This window comes from Lepisma saccharinum, chromosome 3 (assembly GCF_977018435.1).
Source record: "Lepisma saccharinum chromosome 3, izLepSacc3.1, whole genome shotgun sequence".
Taxonomy (NCBI): Eukaryota; Metazoa; Arthropoda; class Insecta; order Zygentoma; family Lepismatidae; genus Lepisma; species Lepisma saccharinum.
The window spans coordinates 138,620,034-138,635,034 of NC_139231.1; the positions used below are offsets into that span (position 1 = coordinate 138,620,034).

At 35.7% G+C, this 15,001-nt stretch overlaps 1 protein-coding gene across 2 annotated transcripts in view; it reads right to left on the minus strand.

Annotated features, from left to right (window-relative positions):
* Positions 1 to 2,280: 2,280 nt before the first annotated feature.
* Positions 2,281 to 15,001, minus strand: part of LOC145986029 (mitochondrial amidoxime-reducing component 1-like) — a 45,148-nt gene continuing 32,427 nt past the window's right edge. For both annotated transcript variants that reach the window (XM_083120202.1, XM_083120203.1), the window contains exons 3-7: positions 12,825 to 12,998; positions 11,875 to 12,052; positions 9,610 to 9,812; positions 4,914 to 4,988; positions 2,281 to 2,891 (exon numbers count right to left, since the gene is read on the minus strand). In XM_083120202.1, coding sequence (XP_082976328.1) covers positions 2,762 to 2,891; positions 4,914 to 4,988; positions 9,610 to 9,812; positions 11,875 to 12,052; positions 12,825 to 12,998 — 760 coding nt within the window. In that variant the 3' untranslated portion in view covers positions 2,281 to 2,761. The remainder of the gene's footprint in view (positions 2,892 to 4,913; positions 4,989 to 9,609; positions 9,813 to 11,874; positions 12,053 to 12,824; positions 12,999 to 15,001) is intronic.

Genomic DNA, 15,001 nt, shown 5'->3' on the forward strand with positions numbered 1-15,001 from the left:
AACTAAGTCGATCTCGACAGTGTTTTCTTTGTTCATCACCTTTTCGAGTGTTGTGGGTCAGATTCTTTCTTTAACCCAATTTTTTGCATATATAAGTAGGGTTACCAGACGTCCAGTTTTTCCCGGACATGTCCTACACTTTAGTCTTATGTCCGGCGTCCGGGAGGAATTTGAAAAATATTATAAATGTCCTACATTTTGAGCATCATATAATATTAATTAGGAAAATACGTAACAGAAAAAAATCATGCAAGTTACAAGTCTATGGACTGGGCTTCCAAACTCAATAGTGAAATTCACTTTGATTCAGTCTTTGCCCAAAAAGGAAAAAAAGAAAAAGTTTGTCCTGCTATTAAACAAACTGGAAAACTGAAGCAATTAATGAACAAAGTTTTGGGACCACTTTCTGATAACGTCACAGTTCAATGCCTGAGCAGAATTTCTTGCCTTAGGTAGACACTCGCATACGAGTGTTCACAATAATGTTTTTGTACTGAATGCAGATTTACTCCTCCTCCTTGTAACTTCATCTTCAATTGAAAAAGTGAGAATAACAGTTCAATTTATTTTCAAAAATTTTCCCCCCAAATCACGCTATATTTGAAGGAATACAAGAAGGATCTAGGGGAAATTGTCCCTCTCCCCCTCAAAATTCGGCAGGTTTAGTGAATTCTCTCTAAAGTTTGTAACTATGTAGCACAGATCTTTTCGAGTCCCCCTAGACATGCCTTGTATATGCTGCATTCTGGTGCCGAATGTAAGAAGTATTGCAGCTTGCATCAGCGTTCGCACAGGGAAGTGAACATCTTCGGGGTATAGTGGCCAACAGCCCCTTAGCTGTCAGCTCTATGCAACATGCACAGCAATTGTGTTCAACGCCCTCCAGGGAACACCATGAGAGTCAGTGTTATCAACTATCTAGAAAAGTTATCAGATGTGAAAGACGTCTTGTCAGAGTAAATTGTGTGTGTATACTCGTACATTAAACATAGTATTTTTTCGAATAAATGTATGTATGTGTGTGTGTGTGCATTTAATATGTACGTAGCTAATTTAAGACATATACATGAGTGTTCACGTGCTCGTGCGAACATTATCACGCGACACGCCTGGCCTTAGGGTTTATACTGATGGAACAAGGTGTTGAAACATTCTTATTCAATATTCAATATAATTTGATTGTAAAGCAGGGGTATAGAGAACAAAATTTTTCAGGGTGTCTACCATTCAAGAAAGTCATGGAAGTCAAGAAAAAGTAAAGAAATCAACAAGTAGGTCAAGAAAGTCAATAAAAGGACAGAAAATTATTCTTGTGGTCAATAATTCTTGGTATCATAATGACTGATTGGTTGATTTAGTTTATTTTACTTCACTTTTTTCTGCCCCTTTGGTGGCTAATCGCGAAGATGAGGATGAATGGTTTTACGATAAGATGGATGAAGGGATAATCACAAACATATAGGGACAACCGACACAAGATTATACTGGCTGCGAGTCCAGATGCCAAAGCCTTGCTTGTCTGCCAAACACAGTTGAGAAAGCAGATCTAATTCTCTTTTTAAATTCAGCTTCAGTTTTCATCCTAACTGGCCCTTTGGTAGGGGTTTTCATTAAATAAATATTTATTTTGTTAATTACTAATTTCCAACTTTACCTAAGTAGGGGTCGAATAAATAAAAGTTAAGAAAAACGGAAAATAAGGTCTAGAAAAGTCCAGAAAAGTCAAGAATTCTGGATGTGTTATTTTGGTAGACACCCTGTTATTGAACTAAAAACTACCCAAGATGAAACTTCTGGAACCATTTTAAATTACGGTAATTGCTGAATATTTGTTTGCCACTACGGGCCATAATTCAAATGTTGAAAGAGTTCTTTCATTACAATCAACACAACAGACTCACAAGAGAAATTATTTTTTCATAAAGTCTGTAAAATGTTTGGTACTGGTCCGTATAATTTCAAAGAGTTTGACTGTCCACTCTAAAATAAATATAGTGTGACTAAACCTCAAATTTTGATAAAAAATGTCTTCTCTGAGAAGTACCACTTAAATCATGTAGTAAGAGGTGCATTGATTAGTATGATTGCAAGTTTTGAAATTTTGCATTTAAAAATTCATTACAAATTCATTTTTTAAAACTGAAAAGTGTAATTTTACAACTACTTTCTAACGCGTTCTATAGAAATATGTATTATTTATTGAGAATGTTTTGTGTCCTACATTTTGGGACAGCATGTCCTACATTTCCCTTACAGCGATCTGGTAACCCTATATATAAAGGAAGAACAACATGTCAATTTATGACTGAAGCAGCATGTTTTTCGATTTTCCATAAGTATGTTAAACACAATGAAGCTACAGAGTTAAAAACGTTCATATATTTGAAAAAAAAAATTGTATGTGAAAGTTTTTCTAAGTTACAAATTCCATATGCTTTACTAGATATTTATTTTAGTTGTTTTACATGATTTCTCCATTGCATTTACAGTTGTATAGATAAGAATTTTTCATAAGCAATATATTGAAAACAATAAAATAGTTTCCAATAGAAACCAATTCATTACAATTGACTAATCGGTTCCGATAGAGTGTCTAAAAACTCACATTGGCTATCAGAACCAATTGGAAAAATTTCCAGCTTTGTTTTTGCGAGAGTAAAAAATATATTTATATAAAAAATGCTGTCATATGAGTCACCAACAAAACAATATACAAAAGTTAATATGCATTTCGAATGCATATCTGAACTCCTTTCCACTTTTATTCCTCACTAACAAATACTTGATCTCCAACTTTGATGCTGCCTCTTGAATATACTCCCATGTTAATTCCCATGACAGGGGCACTACCATCGAGCTTTCGGGCTTCAGGATCTGTAAGCTGACGGTACCTAGAAAAGTATATGTAATTAGTTATTTCACCCATTTTGAAAAGGTGAAACCAAATTAACAACGTATGAACCACTAAATAGTGATTATATTTGTCAAAATTGAAAATCAATATTCATTTTGCTAAACTGTGTGGATAATAAAATTTTCAAAAATTAACAGCAACAGCAACATCCAATGAAATTATTCTTCAACTTTTATGTACTGCATTAAAAGTTATTCCAATTTTTAAGAAATTGTTAACTGGGGCAGTGATCTAACTGTAGGAGAGTTGGCTACAAGATTTATTTTTAGTAGCTAGTCAATGTTACTGAGAAGTTCGAGAGAAATAAACTAATAAAAACGGCTGTTTAGATTGCATAGAAAATATTAACAGTGCATTTAAATTTTAATTGTAACAAAGACTACATTTTGGCCACATAACTGATTTGATTATCTGTATTTCATGTTGAAGAGTGTATTTTGCATCATTTTGTGACAAAATATGGTAGGAAAATGCACCTCACACTTCTCAAAAATATGAAAAACGAACATTATAGTGTGTTATTTCACATTCCGTGCTTCTGTCAAAAAGGAAATACAGTTAAATCCTGATTTTACATTTTCCAGCATTATACATTCAATCATGATGGTCCCAACGTAGCTAGATGTTATGAAATTTTCCTGCATTTTAAGTTATTTCAACCTGGTCTCCTGAAAAATGTAAAATCGAGGTTCCACTCACTGTATACATGCCTCTACTTACACACAAAACTGGTTTTTATGATGTTCTATTAATTTTGGTAGTCGATGCTACCATCCTCTTGGGAACCTGTTGTACTGTTGCTTGTTCGCAACTACCTTTTTAATTCCCCGAATCATGAAAAATTCTCTCTTTTGATACAGTGAGGCATTATACACATACATCCACATACAGTGTATGTATGTATATGTGGCGACAACCCTGTGTAGAGGTAGAGTGGGAGGTAAAAAAGAAACCCCCCCCCACTGCATAATGGACTCGCCCTAGATAGTCGCACGTCGTCACGTGATATGCGTAGGTGGTCGGGCAGTAGTATTGTCCGAGAAGGCGAGCAGGCAGGCAGTCAGTCAGTCAGTGCTTCACCTGCGGCGGCGGAATGTTTGCCAGCAAACCTGGTGTTATTAGTTTTTTTAGTGGCAGAAGGAGTTGGAGTTAGCGAAGTGCAGCAGTGAATGAAGGCAGCCTATTGAGAACATGCACTGTCATTAACCTGTGTACAGGACTGGACAAGCCTTTCCGAGAGAGACGGGAATCTGTGAAGGATGATGAGGGACCTGGTCAAGCTCACCTCATCATCATGGATGCTCTGGTGGAACAAGTCAACCGGATAATCTGCGCAAACAGATGAGTTAGCATCAGGGACATCAGCATGAATGTGGGAGTGAGGTTCGGTTCCAACCCGAAAGCAAACGACAAAGCCAACAGTTGAGACATCCGAGCTCTCCACTGCCGAAGAAGTACAAGATGGTGCAGAGTAGTGACAAAGTGACGCTGGCATGTTTTTTCGATCATGAAGGACCCCTTATTCTTGAGTTTCTGGACCATGATCAAACGATCGACGCTGCTTATCACCCTCCACCACTTGCATGCAGCAATCAAGGCCAAACGGCCGGGCTGTTGTCCTCTGGAGTGGCGTTGCTGCATAAGAACGCGCAGCCACGTACGTCAGCTGTTACAAAGAACACGTTGGCAACATTTGGGTGGACAGTGTTGGACCACCCACCTTATAGCCCTGATCTATCACCATGCAACTTCCATATCTTTGGTCCATTGAAAAAGGCATTGAAGGGTAGGCACTTACACTCGGACAATGAAGTCATTGACAATGTTTGCAACTGGTTCCGATCTCAGCCAAAGGAGTTCTAAGAGCAGGGTATTCACAGCTTGGTGAAACATTGGGACAAATTCTTGTGTAACTTTGGAGATTACGTTTGAAATAAACCTTGATGATTTCATTCTGTGGCCCCCGTTCCATTTTCATTTGATCCACCCTCATACTTACGTCTTTAAAGTTTCAAGTGGCTCTCTATTTGGGTCCATGTGTCCACTTTCAGGATCAACAGTAGTTAACACACACCTGAAAAAAAAAAGAAGAAAAAAGTGAAAACATAATAAGCTGAAGAAATGAAGTTAAAATCCTATGTAAAGTTCTCATGCGTATTCTTCAAATCATGTAATTCTCTTAAAATTTATCTACAAGCTACTAATCAGTCTCTTTGCCATTTTCATTTAGGTGTGACAAGCAGTCCCTGGGCTGAGAATCCCCCACCTCTTCCTCCTATGGACAGATAATACATACATTTTTGGTTATAACCAGAGCCCGGACCTTTAGGTGCTGCACCTACAAAAAATAATGTTGGGTGCTTCCATATATGGAGTCTCGCAACTTATATATTGCCATATAGACCCATTTGTGCAAGGACGTATTTAGGGGGGTCCAAGGGGTTCAGACCCCTCCCCCCAAGAAATTTATCAAGTACTAAAATTAAATAATGAAAATATACTCGTTTAGCATTTGTTGTATAATTTCCTCTGAACTCATTGGAAGACAAGGATTATATTGGGATCATAGGGCTTTGAGGGACACGAAGGATGTATGTAGGGGGTCCGGACCCCTCGAAAACTTACCAAGTTATAAAATGAAGTAATGAAAATATTAGCATTTGTTGCATAATCGATGGTTATTAATTTCCTCTGAAGTTTTTAGAAGGAGGCAAGGATTATATTGGAATCAAACAGCTTTGAATGGCATTACAAACAAGATTTATGTACACTATTACTCAGAATAATGTGCATAAAATTTTAATCAGAAACTTACTTTTCTCCAACTGCATTTAAAATCATTTTTGTTATTCGATAAGTATTCATTTATTCATCTATTTGACATTTTTCCGATCTTAACTACATGTTAGCTACATAATGAACATGCGCTGTTATATCTATATTCTTTTACAGTCTTTTTACCTAATCGTGTAATAATATAATATTAAATTATGTATTGTAATCAGTATTAATATGATTTAATATAATTATTTTAATTGAAACATTATTATTATTATTCCTGAGACACTTGGATCGGACCCCCCCCCCCCCCAAAGAAAAAACATTTCTAGATAAGTGCCTGATTTTGTGGTAGATTATCCCCTAATTTGCACCTAATCTGCCCTTAAAACATGGTTGCAGGGAGTGAATTAAAGTTAAAACGTACTATTATGTGAGACGTACTGTAAACAATTAAGCTTTGAGTCACCAACATAGGAAAGTACAACATAATTCGTACAACCCATTTCTTTTGTATCCTGAAACCAGTGCCAGGGATGAATGAAGGTAAAGACTCAAGGAATCTCTACTGGTGAGTGTATATGTAATTAAAACATATCTTTATTTCTCAGAACACTTTCTTTGTAATGTTTAAAATGAAAAATGATATGATACACATGAATGTACTCAAGGTTTTCTTGATTTCTTTGCACCTATTTTGGTTTTTTCTTGCACCTAAAGATCCAGGCTCTAGTTATAACTCTCAAGGCAATTTATGTCAGATGGTTGTATTTTTTACTACATTTAAAATATCTGTTCTCCTCAAAGCAATTTTTCCCCAGTGGAAGCCTCTGGGTCTACGATGGGGCTGTAGCATTCCAAAGCCCACATCTTGACAGGTATGGAGTTTCTGGAAATCTGTTGCTAATATTCGAAACAAAGATAATCCCAAAATGTGTTTATGTAAAGAGTGTTAACTTGAATGTCAGAATTGCAGAACTTCGGACATATGAAGTATTCTTGATCTAAATATGGAACAGCAAACATTTTCCTTCAATCTTAGTTCAACTTGATCACCCAACATGTAGTGGACATTAGACCTTAAACAAAAATAAATAAAAGCACTGGGACAGAAAAATCAGGTGTACGTTGTGAGAAAGGGTAATGTTGATCCAGTCTATAGGGTATCTGACTAATATTAAAGGATTTCTCAGGTGAGAAATTTATACAATATCCTCACACAAAGCAGCTCTGAGGCTCACTAAGGTTGTAATCAATGTGTACTTGGGGGCAACCTCGCAACGTAAAGGTGATCATCAGGACCTGGATTTTGATGACATGTCATCTTTTATTCCTTATGTAGTATGCATTGCTCTTAAGTATTGAAATCCTGAATATGAACTTCTGAGTATAAAAATGTGAATTTTATTGTGCATTTTTTCATATTTTCTATTTTTTAAGTTATAGGTCATTTTTCAAATTTTACGTCATTTGTCGGGTTTTACTTCTTTTTCTGGTCTTTTTTTTTGGCGTAATTGCAAAAAAAGGAAGTAACATAATTGCATTACGTTTCACTCAGTCATGTGTAGCCACTAGAGTGCTGCATCGAGGCCTTTTTGCTCGATCGTCTTAATAGTTCGCATGGATGACGCTAGATGGTTTACAGAATTGACAGTTTCTTTGCTCGAGCGATTAACGCTCGCACAGGCAAACAATCGGTATACACTCGTTTCCGTATAACCGTAACTTGTCTGCGACAGTGGGCCCTCAAATATGGATCATGAAGTGAAAGACTCAGTGAAAATGAAACTAAAGTGAACATAGTCATCATCTCCAAGTTAAAATGTAATTTAGTCTATCTTACCAATACATAGCAATATATGAAAATGAATAGATGATTATGGGCTGAAACTACCAGGATCAATGTTTACACATATATTTGTACGATTGTCACATTGAAATGATATTTTATATTCTGTATTTGTGGGCAATACATATAGATGGATTGCAGAATTTAAATCCAAGGAACCTTGGTTCAATTCTTACACACTCCCACTGCAAGTCATAGTTTTTATTAACAGATTAAGAACAGGACATGTGCATACACCAGCACATTAAAACTCTGTGGCAATAATAATCCTGATGCTCAACATTTATTTCTAGAATGTCCAATTTTTTCAAATCAACAAATCACACACTACAAAGGTATACAACGTTTAAAAATTCCATTTCCAATATCACTCTCATCCATTCTAACAGATTTATCCCCTTCATTAATATCGATTCTGTATGCATATGCTCGAAAATGTAGGCTCGAAATATAAAGTGATTTTTATATATATATATAAATATATTTTAAAAATAAGAAACAGCAAAAGGATAAAAAAAAGTGAATTATTCATAATAATCGTTTTATGTTTGTGATTCTGATTATTTTGAGACACACACTGTCAATCTTAGAAGAAAAACAATAAAACAAATACAAAACAGTAACGATGTCCAAAGTCGACAAGATAATGCTGACAGGGACAGTTAAAAAGAATAATAATAATAATTATATTCTATATATTCGAGCGAATCATGCTCGAGCGTGGCAGATTCGATCAAGTATTTTCGAGTGAAAGTGGTCCAATGCAGTACTCTAGTACCCACGAATTGACATTTATCGACTTGATGTCTGTAACAATGAAAATAAAAATTCTATCGTCACATGATTGTAGGAACAAAGCAAGATGCTGCTCGACATTGCCAATGGAATAATTTTGAATAAGTTAAAATTTTTATACTTAAAATTCACATACACCTTGAAGTTTCAGTTCCAATGTTACAGAAATAGGAACTATGCCGTACTAACTGTCATTCCGTGAAATAAAGACAGAATTTTTAAGTAATTTTTTAGATCATTTTTCAGATATTTTTAGGTCATCAAAATCCGGGTCCTGGTGATCATAGTTTTATTTTCATCACATCACTTCCAGTACACTTAGATTTAAATGCAAGACACCTAACTCCATTACCCACCATGTGCTCTCATGCCATTGTGCAATGCCTGCTTTAGTTTCTTTTATGCTAAGGTTGGAAAGGAAGTAATGGCAACACTGTCATGTAGCATATGATCAAGAGAGGATGTTGATGTTCCCAGTATGTCTAGAGAAAAGCCACTACTTCCTTTCCAACCCTCGTATGTAATGAGATCCATTAGAAAAATCAGAAAGTGAGAGATGAGGCTTGGCTATATCTTGGGGTCCTATGTAAGAGAGGAGTTCGTAAACACAGCTTATTCAGCATCAAGTTCTCCGTGTACTTAAATGAGATAACAGTTGACAACTATCATGCTGCCACCTACAATTAGCTTGACTGACAAGTTACATTTTTGAAATCTATGAAGAATGCTAGAGTTGGTAGCACTGGCTACAGCTGTCAAAGTGGTGAAACTTTGTTCCAGTAAGTTTGCAGACCTGTTGGGTCTTGGAAGGAGACTGTGTGTAAGCAGGCATACCTTAAAGAGGAGAAACCAGCTAAGGACACAAGTCAACTTGACATGCTAGGCATACAGAAAGGGTAAAATCTCGTAGGAGAAAGCTCAATTTTATATGGCACTGCAGGTTTATATTCTAATATGGTGTAAGTATCTGATATCTCCTATGTCTTCATATTTATGCTATTTACACAAGTTTTTTTTAAAAATAAAGCATAACTTGTGCCTTGAGTCAACACTAAAAATAAATAGGATAAGATTTCACTTAGTTTTATTATTGCTATTGTCTTCTATTTTATTATTTTTACACAACATTTCCACTGTTTTCATCAGTCTTCTTCAGATGGTAACACGTGTGATTGACATGATTTTTTGTTGTTACGTTGTGACTGAAATAAAACAAATGGCAGAAAAACAAGCTATGTGTATTCTCAAACAAAATAAAAACATATTTTGTTACCTTGTACAAGGTTTCACATTTCTGAAAATTACATTTCCAATTTTTATCCAATCCCAGTTATCTTCTTCATATGGAACAGTGCCTTGAACCAAAATATTTGGCCTAAAATTGCGTGGTACCACTTTATTCTCAAGACGTTCATTCAGGTCATTGACTGAAGATTCACATATTAAAAGGAAGCTGGATGCATCTGAGTAAATACCCTACACAAAACAAGAACATATAATGAAACATTGTTGATATATATTACCATGCCTCTAGTTTTGAAAAGTTGATGTGAAATGGAGCAAAAATTCCAACATATTGGTTTTTATCAAAACAGACATTATGACATTTTGAAGAAAATTTTAAATCCAAGAACAAAAATTTTGAATTCTTTCAAATTATTTTTCCAAAAATAAACATTTCTACTAACTAATGTCAGCAAATTAAGATATGATTTATATAATCACAACTGGAAATACAATATAATTCCATCAAAGCAAAACAACAACCATTTCTCAATTCCTATAAATCAGTTAAAATTCATTAAAACTCATCAGGCTAGGATGTGAGTAGGGATGGATGATATGCAAAATTTGATATTGTGATTTATCGTCAAGAAAATATCGTCACAGACTATATGATGACAATAATTTTCTCGTATCATGATACCAGCGATATACTGTCTCCACGATATATATCGCCAAATATTGCGATGATATATCACTGACACAATATATATCACCAAATTATCATGATATATTGTCTAGTTGATATTGCCTGGATGATATCTTTTCAATATAGCGATATATCATCTGGATGATCCAGATGATATATCGCCCAATACTAGATTACATAAGACATTTCAAAATATGTGGCCACCTACCAGTAGCGTGCGGTGACCATTTAGATAGCCGAAGCACTAAATATATAATTTTTAAATAAACAATAGCACATCAAGGGCCAGGCTTGCCTTGATAAAAACACCGCATGCCACTGCATTGTGGCAGTTTAGTCTTTCATGGACTCCGCAAAAATGCCTCTCGACACTTTCGGGGAGTCTAATTATCCTGGGAATTATGCAAAATTCGAATTGCGTACCGAAGCAGCTTCGGTAGCTTACCTTGTATGCACGCCACTGCCACCTACTCAAGTTAATTTTTATCAACATCTTAAGAGACATTGCTAAACTGATCACAAAATGCATAACTGGCATGCCAACCTCAATGGTGGAGTGGTTATCACAGCATCCTACAACAGCAGGGGGTCCCAGGTTCAAATCTCACCATGAGTGTTCTTTGTGAGTATCCCTTCATCAATTGCATCGTATCATCACTCATCCTCACAATTAGCCAAAAATGTATGCTTTTAGAAGAAACATGAGTTCAGCCAATACGCAGCCAGTGCTATTGCGCTGCTGCCAAATTAACTGTGGAAGGGAAAGACCCAGAATTCGTTGCGTCCAATATTCAACTATTTTTTTTTTCTATAATGCATACACAGTAAATATGAGTACAGTGAAATAATATAGTGAATATTCCTACGCAGGATTATAATATCATTTTAAATCAGCATACAAGAACTCAAACTAACTTGGACTCGCCCACAACAAGGGTGCAAGGTCGGGAGGTGGAGAGAGCTTGAAAAATAGAGAGAGAGAGAGAAAGAAGAGAGGCTTCCTTTGTGTATATTGAGAAGAAATTAACACCCATTGTTTTTCCAAGACACAACAACTCAACTGTGTCAATACCGTGTTAACGAAAAAACAGATGAAAGGATCATTGTGTGTGTGTTGAGATGTGTTGTTTCATAGTGTTTCTCCAAGAAACGATAACTCTGACTGTAGGTGACGAAAATTTATGGGACTTGGACAGTCAGGTTCAAAATATCTTGCGCCATCTTATGATGAACCTTAAAGTGTCGAGTTTTATGAAGACGCCCACTGCAGTTTCCTCACTGCACAATGTTGCACTCCTGCAATAGGCTGGTCACGATGGACTGGCTCTGCGTGGCCCTGCCCACTATTGCTTCTATAACCGTACACCGTATAAATAACAAAAATCAATAACAGACACTTTGTGTCAATTCATTTTTACTTTCCTGGTAATTCTATAACATTTTGAACTGTGTAACTGTGTTCCCTACAATAAAGCAGAACCCCATAAAGAGCACTATGTCTCATGCAATTTTGTTTCTGAAATTCATTGTTATTAACTATTTATTTTCTTGCATTTTAGCTTTCCTTTCAATTTATATAAGAATCATTGTTAAAGCAAAATTTACCACATCATTTCTGCTGAATTTTGGATGAGCTTTTGCATATTGTTTCATGTCTCTCTGAGCAGTTTCTCTTCTGGAATAGCCTAGCCTCACCCCACTGTTTGAATGATAGATGAATCTGGAGAGCCACACAGCAACAGGGTCACCGCAATCAAATGCCTCCACAGAATTACCCCAAACTCTGGAAGAAAGCAAAATCTAATAAATAATGACTCACACCTAGTGATACTGAAAAAACAAGTAAATATGCCATGATGGCATATAGAGGGAGTTGAGTTAGGGCCCCACACTTTCTTGTTCACGACATAACATCAGCACCTGGCCACTTTTTACTCCAGGTACCCACTTTATATGATGCTGGGTGGGTGCCAGAGCTGCTTGAACATGTGGAAAAGATCCCGGGACTGAAGAAACAAGACTATTTCAATTCAAAAACAAAATTCATATGGTTAAGAGTGGTAGATAATACAAATTTCATTTTTTTTAAGAGTTTGAAACTCTACTTACATTGCTCCTGTCTTCTTTCTACAAAACAGAGAAGCAAGATATTTATTTGCTCATAAGCTGCTAATAATGGTAAAATGCAAATGATTTCCACAGGATTTCTATGTTAGCACGTTCCCTGCCAATTCCTTCCTCCTGCACCAAAGTGGTTATTGGATTTTATTTCGCAAGTTACATTTTCCCATAAGGTTGCATCTCTTTTTGATCACCCTGTAGATTACAGAGCAATGTGCACATTCAGCATATTCTATAATTATAATGCCCATACAGATTCTTTTAAGCATTTAGCACAAAATTGTGAAAAGTTACCAGCAGAAGCTAATTACGTATAATATATCAGTTACTTTTTGAGGAACAATTCATTATAACCAAAGGAAACAAAATCAGTGCATTATGTGTACATAATTTATGAATATTAGCTGGAACAACAAAGACAAAAGCAGACTTACGTGCATGTCACCTTTTCCCCCAATTCTTTTAAATTCACGGTGATTGGAGGCATTTCAGGTGCATTCAAAATGAAAACATCCTTGCTTCTGGATTCAGTCGTTATTAGTACCATATCGGAAAACTTTCGGGCTGATACAAAATTGTGTTTTCTTTCATCATATACAAGGAAAAATCTGTATAAAGAAAAAATAATAATGAAGTATGTTTCACAAAGTCATTAAGATTCTCTCATGCCCAGTAGTACAATTGTGTAAATATATTGAAGTGTAAACTTAAGACACACACAAATAAATTCATGATACATTTCCTACATATATGAGAAATACATCATGGAACTGACTTTTGTAATTGGAAGGGCAGTGGAAAACTGAGACAAACAGTTATACTGACAAAATGAAACTTTCATGAAACAATGAACAAAGGTAAATGGTAGTTAATTACACATGAACTGAATCAACCAGTGGCGTCTCGTCCCTTGGTGCTTCCGGGGCTTAGCCCCAAAAGAAAAATGGACGTATTGACATAATTATCCATCACCATAACGCATAACTATCACACAGTCTTTTAAAAGGTGATTTTTACCCATGTAAATTCGTCGTCTGCTGCAATGGATACGACAGCGCTCCTAGCGGCATTGATGTCAATTATCGCTTTCCGGGGCCTACACCCACCTACGCTACAGTGAAGGTCACATGCTAGGAGAGAGAGAAGGGGAGAGTCCAATGGATTTGAGTGCTGATTCGAGGCTAGTTCCTTCGTGTCGCGTTCGATCTCGCGTGTTGTTCTGTAGTGTTGTGGTGGCTTTCATTCGCTATGTTTGAGTGAGTTTGGCAGGGTTGATGTTTGAACACAAATTGATGAAGGACATAGGCTGTCAATTACAAGACACAATGAATTTGTCCGGAAAAATAGGCATATATTAAATAGAATTATCGATTGCTTAAAATTCTGTGGTCGACATGAACTTGCTCTACGAGGACATAATGAAAGAGAACAATCTTTAAACAGAGGGAACTTCATGTTCTTTATTGTAGTGAAGAGTTGAAAAACATAAACTCTATCAGTAGATTGCATTCATTTTTTATTTAAAATTATTTAGAGGGTACCTTTTCAGAAACAGTAAAAATGACAAACATAGTTTTTAAAACTCCAGTGGCAACAGCTGAATCTGAACGATGTTGCAGCACATTGAATCGTATTAAAACCTGCTTAAGAAATGCAATGGGACAAGACAGACCAAATGCCTTGGCACTTGCTTACAATAGAGAAAGAATACCTTTCAAACATAGAGGGCTTCAACAAAAAAGTAATAAGAAAATTTGCTGAGCAGAAGAACAGGAGTCAACGTTCGTAGAAAGGTATGTTTCACAACAATACCTGTTTCTTTTGTAATCATGTGAATTGTCATTATATTTTAAATTCTTTAAAAAAATAAGTCCAGTTTTGTAGTTTAAAAGAAGATAAATACCCGTTTTTTTCTTGTAATTCATGTAATTTGTCATTACATTTTAAATTCTTTCAAAAAAGTAAGTCCAGTTTTGTAATTCATGTAATTTGTCATTACATTTTAAATTCTTTCAAAAAAAGTAAGTCCAGTTTTGTAGTCAAGAAGAAAAAAATACCTATTTTTTGTAATTCATGTGAATTGTCATTATATTTTAATTTCTTTAAAAAATAAGCCCCGGCCAAATTTGAGGCCACGAGACGCCACTGGAATCAACCACAATCAAATAAAGTGGTTGTATAATACATATGATATGATATGATTTATTTCCATCCACTTGATCATATAAGTACAAATAGCACTATGATATGGGATAGGTCAATACACATAATGAGATACAAACTTTTTTTCCACGTGACTTACCTTTAAAGGTTCTATTAATTGCAGTGGCCTCTGCCACCATTAACTTCCCAAGTGGTTGGTGGCCAAAATTAATAGGAACTTTAAAAGTAAGATTCATGGAAAAAGTTAGTAACTCATCTTCATGTACGTGGGTCATTCAATATATAAGTTTCCATATGCTGTAAAAAAAAATATTTTTAAGATATATTAGAAAACTATACATACATGTGTAGGAGGATCCTTCCTCACTTCACCACATAATCCCCATAGAGATTCAGGCATTTGTCCCACCGTTGCACTATTGAGCACTATTGACTTTATCACCGGAAA